This window comes from Chaetura pelagica, unplaced genomic scaffold (assembly GCF_000747805.2).
Source record: "Chaetura pelagica isolate M959 unplaced genomic scaffold, ChaPel_1.0 scaffold244, whole genome shotgun sequence".
Taxonomy (NCBI): domain Eukaryota; kingdom Metazoa; phylum Chordata; class Aves; order Apodiformes; family Apodidae; genus Chaetura; species Chaetura pelagica.
The window spans coordinates 2,400,701-2,408,021 of NW_009953719.1; the positions used below are offsets into that span (position 1 = coordinate 2,400,701).

General features: G+C 38.4%; 1 protein-coding gene across 1 annotated transcript in view; it reads right to left on the reverse strand.

Moving 5' to 3' along the window:
• Positions 1-539: 539 nt before the first annotated feature.
• Positions 540-7,321, reverse strand: part of PSMG1 (proteasome (prosome, macropain) assembly chaperone 1) — a 12,696-nt gene continuing 5,914 nt past the window's right edge. Inside the window, exons 2-7 of the mRNA XM_010000439.1 lie at positions 7,126-7,226; positions 5,653-5,804; positions 5,208-5,270; positions 2,711-2,909; positions 1,676-1,812; positions 540-614 (exon numbers count right to left, since the gene is read on the reverse strand). Of these exons, the coding sequence (XP_009998741.1) occupies positions 540-614; positions 1,676-1,812; positions 2,711-2,909; positions 5,208-5,270; positions 5,653-5,804; positions 7,126-7,226 (727 nt within the window). The remainder of the gene's footprint in view (positions 615-1,675; positions 1,813-2,710; positions 2,910-5,207; positions 5,271-5,652; positions 5,805-7,125; positions 7,227-7,321) is intronic.

Below are 7,321 nucleotides of genomic sequence, written 5' to 3' on the forward strand. Positions count from 1 at the left end.
TAGTAAGTCTTTTAAAGATATTGACCATACTTACTGTCTCGTGTATCAACAAATGTATGAGCATGAATGCATACATATGTATCATTCATACATACACACAAAATTATACATACTTATCTAAGCAAAAAGATGCAGAGCGTATTTTCTCCATTACAAACCTTTAAAGAGGAACAAATATCAGGAAAATTTGTCTCAAAAGAAAGTAAAAAATAGTGTTCTCATTAGATAAACAGAATTTCTTAACTGCATTTCCTCTTTTATACATAAAACGTATACATTTAGATAATACAATCCCTTCATGAGGAGAAAAAGAAGTTGCTTTTCATATTCCAGATCCCTTTCCTAAAATCCCTCCAGAAGATAGTATCCCAAACCATGCAGAAGAAATCTATGTGTTTGTGGTGATGAATTTGTAAGTAACAAAAATCAGTGCAAAAGTAAAAATCTACTGGAATTTATTCCACTTTTAAGGAAACAATTGCAAATTCAAAATGTCCTCTACAGAAGAAACTGTGCAGTCTGTGTCATAAATGTCCTCTTTAGATATAGATATTATTGTGAGCTTCGTTGGTCGTTAGTAACTTCTTCAAAATCTTTGTGCTTTCAGATACATCCTAGGGAAAGGAAGAGATGACAAGCATTAGCTACATTGGCTTTAACAAACAAAACCAAAAAAAGCCTCACTGTCCTCTATTCCAATTTTTATTGCTCTGCGTATCAGTTTGATTAAAATGTTAACTGTGAGCAAAACTCAGGCCTTCCAAATGAGAGACCGGCTAAAGGCTCCAAAGAAATTTGCATCTCAACCATAAAATGGGATTTGTTAATCTGCATTCCTCCTTGTCTGTATATGAGAGGAAGAGCCTCCATGTTTGCTGTTGTTTTCCTACAGAGTTTAAACACTTACGTACTGGTCTGTTAAGATTTATTTAGCTGTACAAGACCAGCAAAAGCTGTAACGAAAACTAATTTGCAATTCCCACATTTAAAGCTGAAATAAACACTTCAGTACACACAAACCTCTTCTGTCATTTAAATACAAGTTCAACTGGCAAAACTGAGGAGAGTGTTTTGAACCAACTATACTTCAACTAAAAACATTTCAGAAAGAAGCGAAACATTCACTGTAGTAGCTATAACACCATGATTTCTCAGCTGCTTGATCAGTGCAAAACTATTAAGAATCATCTTAAAGACTCAGTCTTTTAATTTCAGAAAGAAGTTGCAGGTCAAAACAGGTTTCTTAAGAAGCTTTCACATATGGCACAAGACAGAGATAGAACAGAGCCATCTTGCATATGAATACAAGAAAATAATACATATTCTTAAAGGTTTTAACACGACACACCTCCGAAGTAAAATGCAGCTTCAACAACGACAGGAAATCCCGCCCTGATACACCAGTACCACTACAAGAGCTTGGAAAGTCAAAACGAAGTTTTGCAGGAAGCTACAGATTCATGATTTCTAATCAACTTATAAAGAGATGTCGCAGCAGGTATTGTAGCAGAAATCATTGTCCTCTGTCATTAAAGTCTGTATCATTCTATAAATTATACACATCAGCCTTTTCAGGTGGAATCTCACAGGGGCAAGCCAAGAGCAGAATGCAAGAGATGAATGACAGACCAAAATAGACCAAACTTCCCATTAATTTTTAAATATTAATGTTTACCTTGACTAAACTTTTCAGAGTTCTAGAAGAAAGCAGAGGCTTGAAGGCTTCAACTGTAACTGTGTCCAGTTTGATGACATCAGTGTAACACAGATACAGCACTGCAGGAATCTGCCATACTTGACAATAACTCAAAACTAAATACAAGTTAAAAGAAAATGTGTGTTATGTTCAGTAGAGAAGGAATCTCACTTCTATGTATAAAATCACAGTTGTTCTGGCCAGAACTTCAAAAAACATGAAAGTTAATTTATAAAATACTTAGGATCCTGACTATTAGACCATTTATCAGGTACTCAAAAACATAAACCACCAAAAATTAGTAAAATGAAGTTGGTGTTTCTTTCTGGCAAATAACTTAACTGGAAATGGTATATTATTGGTAAAAAAAAAGTAATAAGAGCTTCTGTAAAAAAACCCAACAAAACCAAAACCAAACCAACCATAAAAACTCAAAAGAAACTGCAAACAAGATAGACTTTTCAAAGAAAAAACCATCCACTTTTAGCTCCTGCTAGATAAGTTTTTCCTCATAATGCTACCACTAATTTGGTACTCTGTAATGAGAAGACTCAGAGTTGTACCACATTACAGAATAAATCTGAACCCATATTTTAGATGAGGTCAGTCAGTAGTGCAGTGAAACCTACTTTACTTGTAATATGCAAAAAGGACTTTATTAGCCTCAGGTTGGATGCTCAGATGAAAAGAACTCTTAATAAAACTTATTTAGTTCATAAGTAAAATGCTCAAAAACCCCAATGTACAGTTCAATCTGTGAGGCTATACTGAAGAATTTGCTCGTACTTACACCCCACACTTAAGGAGTAAAAGGATTTTGGGATGTTTTTGGAATTCGTCCATATTTTACAAGGCAACGTGTAAAATGTCAAACTGTTAGGAATTCATTTTCAAAGCTAACTTGTTAGCCAGTTCACACCATTAGGCAAAAATACTAACTGCAATGGCATTCTCTAAAAAGCGAATTTTGTGTTGCCACCTGCAGCCCTGTAAATAACGGGAGATGGAAAATACCAGCAGCAGGAAGATCTCGAACGATGTTAGGTTGTTCCAGCAGTGGGCAGCAGACCTGCTCTTTGAATTCTTTTGTCTTTAAGGCTTTCAGAAATGGAGATGGAAGTGTTAAAGTGGATTCCTGAGTTTTATAATCAGCTACAGGACACGTTGAAAGAATAGTTACTTGCAAATTCTTCTTTTGCATACAGCCAAAGACCTGAAATAAAAATGTAAACATATAAATAAAACTCACTGTCTCTAAGTAACACGGTAAAAACACAATGAAATTAATTCAATTGATTCAATTTCAGTGCAGATGACACACTGCAATTTAATTCAGGTTTGCAGGATTAAAATTTTAATCACAACCTCCAGGCAGAAATTTCACATGCACTGCTCCTGAGATGAAGATAACAAAACCTGAAGAACAGCTAACAATTCTACTGATTTTCTTGAGAGGCTTTAGGTTTTCAGCACCTGCTATTCACCTCCAAATATACAGACTTACTATTTTCACTAATGGTGACTGTAGAAAAGAAAAAGGACTCCAAATAAAACCAGGCTGCTTTACATATGCAAGACACTTGAAATTGAAATCATGCTCCCCAGATGGTCCACAGTACTTAAAAAGGCTCCATTTTAAATGCTCCAATTTTATTTAATTATATTCAAGTTGAATAGAGAATTGAGAGACAGACTGTAATTTTTCAAGTTTGCCTCAAACTCAAAGAGGAGAGTTTCAAAAACATTGCATCAAATATACTTTTGTATCCATTGCACGCTGTCACAAAATATCAAAATGCAGAGTGCTCCATTGTTTGTCAAGAACATATGTCAAAATGAGATGCATGGTAAACCTGCACCTTCCTTTTACACTTTCCTCTTCAGATTTATGACCAATAAGCGTACAGGGAATTGGTAAAGATTACAAAAACTCGCCTGTTTCCAAATATGGTACCAATCACAGGAGGGAAGCTGACTGCTCCCTCACACCAGCGTGTTACTGCTGTAACATAAAACTGACACAACTTTTCAGAATCACAGATACTTTCAATTTACAGTTTATTTGCTCTGTTGGAAACACTGGCTGGTGTGCGTTACTGAGAAACTTTAGTCTCTATGTTTTGATTTTGTCAGTGATCACTTACTGAGAAAACATACATAAAAGTAAAAATCCAATTCATGGAGACTGTGAAGATGCTTAGTGAATCAATTTCTGAAGCATACAGAACAGGTCTGTAACTCACATTAAAGGCAGGTTACCAGCACAACATTTCTGCTATATGTTTAAAAATAGTGATAATCGTGAAGTCTAAAAATACTGAGGAACATTGACCTGGTAAAACTCCACACTCCTACTTCATAAACACACATTTAAAATAACACATGTGCAAACAGCTGGAAAAAAGACAAATGGAGATGACAGCAACATGGCAATAATCTTTCTTTTGTAATTCCAGTTCAAATGAAGTGCAAGAATGCGTGGAATTCAGCAAAACCAAAATGGTTAAGGTCTTAGGGTTTCCAAACTCTGAAATGAACCATTACGTACCCCCCAGCAAAGCAAATGAAAACACTTCTACAAGCCAAGGAACCACAAAAGGCTACTTTTTCTACAAAATTAAGTCTGAAATGCCTGTATTGTTCAGTGAAGTTACCCATTTTCTAACCTCTTTGCCTTCCCATAATCTTTCTGCTCCCTCACTCTCACTGAGATGCTCATATGGTTCTCCCTCACAACCAAGTAATCCCTCATCATCATGAACTGGCTGGGCCAGCTGGCAGGCTAGACTGAGCAAGCCCAAAGGAAATTAGGTTAGCAGACAGACAGCAAGAACAAATAAGCCATACTTCCTTGAGGCTAAGCAGTGACCCAAGTCCACAATAAAAACCAACAGCCAAAGCCTACCCTCCTGGCTTTATCTTATTAAAATCACTATGATGATACCTGGAGGGACCTGAACTATCCAGCACTATTCATGTACATGAATGATGCTGGGGTAAGGCACTTAAGTCTATGAACAAGTGGGACACATACTGCTTTGGAGGCACCTTCCTTTAGAGTTCCTCTTTGTGAAAGGAACAGAACGCATCCATTAGTAAAGATACCATCCCCCATGAGTTTTGTAACAGGTTTGTCTGCTGATCCTTTGGCAGCCAGACATTTGCAGTTATGTAATTGTTTGTTTATGGAAGGAATTCTCCCAGAGCTGAAATGCAGCTGAAAGAAGCTAGAGAAAAAGGGCAACAAAACTGACACTGTCCAAAAGAAGGAACTGCCCAACACTGGTAAGTTACAGCAGATACAAACAACTGGCAGCATCAACAAATGAATTTCACAGAATCCACAGATAGTAAATGTCTTCATTTATTGAAAACTTAAGAGAGCCACAGGGAAAATAGTTCTTTACAAAGCTGTCATGTTTAGAAAATTAGAGAAAGAGGCATTTGCACTAAGTTGAAGATCCCCACCCCTAAGATGTCATTGCCCAATTTGCTCTCTTGCCAGTTTTACCTTATCAAGCCACTGGAACTGTTGATCCTCAGCAACATAGCAACTACACTGGCACAACAAAACCTTAAAAAAAAGAAAAAAAGTTGCATAAGCAAGTGGTTTAAAGAGCACAAAACCAGCTCATGATTACACAAAGATGATGTGACTACAGCCAATAACTTGCTCAGTTTTCCTGGGCTTCTTCAACTCTATTTCAACAAGATTTTTTTATTCACAATAGATGCGAGGCATTCAGGCTGTCACACATCTTTGTACTGAACTTCACATGTCAGACCTTCAAATAGTTTCAGTAAGCATAATGACCCTTCAGATTTTTTTATGGTATTAATCCAGAAGACTGCAGCCTTACTGTTTTGTTTGGCCAGGGGAGGGGGCAGGGAGGATGGAGGTTGCTCTCTTTTTCAGGAAGCAAAAATAGAGAGGAATTCATACATAAGTCACTTACAGTTGGGTCTGATATTAATCGGTAGAACAGACAGAAACAATCTGTTGGGATGACATTTGTTGCATTGGACGTTCGACACCATTCATTCCACAGCTTCACCACCCCAACTACTTCCCAACATACAGAATCCAGAATAAAAGATGACAGGAATGCTGCAAAATGCCAATAAATACTGTTAATTTATAAAGCACAAAATCCCTGTTCTACAAATAAATACCCAAACCTAATTACTCTTTTTGCAATCTTGAGTGAAAAAAAAATATTTAAAAAATAACATTTTTATCAACATACATATATTGACCCAATCTAGCAAAGATCAAGAACATGAATAACCTCACCATATCAAGATGCAAAAGAGCAGTTCTACATATAGAGAGCCCCAACATCAAAAACATGTATCATTAGGAATTATATCACTACAGTCAACTTTGATTCCCTTAGTATACACTAAGGATGTAGACATTAAGTCTCTTTCTTGACATACCAAACTTAACAGATTTCTAAAAATAAAAAATATCACTGAACTAGCAAGGCAGAACTATTAATACTGGCTCTAGGAAATAAAGACAACAGTACACATGACTTAGTGGCAAAGAGATTCCAAATAAATGTTCATAAATCAAATTCCCGTCAAAAGCTCCTGTTAAACATAAATAATGTCTGAAATAGCTGTAGCTATTTTTCTAGGAAAAACCCGAACAGATAAAAAATAGGTTAGCAGAGTTAGCTTTGATATGATCTAAATATCACCTAGATGTGACTTAAATGTACAGAAGATCCAAAACTTCTTTATATCGGAAAGAGCCATGTAAAAACTCACCAGCTTAGTATGTGTGTGGAAAGGGGGAGGGTGTTCAAGACTTGAGGCCTAATGAGTAAATAATCACCTTGAAAGAGGGCATTTTTGAACAAGTGAGGAATTAAAACGTGAAAAAGGCCTGATCAAGCAAAAAAAATCAGTTTGTTAGAAACTAAGGAAAATGCATCTTACTGACCAACATTTTAACTCTTTGACAAATCCCCATTTCAAAACACTAGACTGCACTGAGAAGAAACCCTGATACTACTAGAAAGAAGCTCCTGTCAATTAACAAACAATCCAGGAGAGCCTGACAAACAAAAGCCAGACAAAGGGAAGAGCCCCAGCTAAAATCCAAGTCACACTTTGCTTCTGCTCTTCCACTAAAACCGCATCGTTTCGCTGTGACCTGAGAGGAGGAACAAGCAGCTCTAACAGAGCCCCTGTCTGATCCCTGCAGAGCAGCTCTGGCCTCCTCTGCACAGCTCAGCTGCCCCAGAGCTGAAGCCCCGCTCCGTAGAGGAAGAGCTGGACAGCCCCAAGGACCACTCCAACAGCTGATACCGACGTTACAACAGCTGCGACGGGGAGCAGCGCGTCTCTGCACAACGCTGCTGGCTCTCACACGCAGCCAGGCCCGGGGGTTCCTGCCGCCCGCACACCCACCCACCCACCTGCAGCGCTGTGTCCGATCGCTACGATCAACCGAGAGCACTCCAGGGTCTGGTCGGCAGAGCCTTCCGCAGACTTCCAGCTCCAGAGCACCTCGATCTCCCTGGCAAAAGAGGCGGAGAGACATGGAGCTGCTCCCCCTTGCTCCGCTCCAGGCCCCAGCCGGGCCCGGCCCCGGCCCAGGCCGCCCCGGGGCTC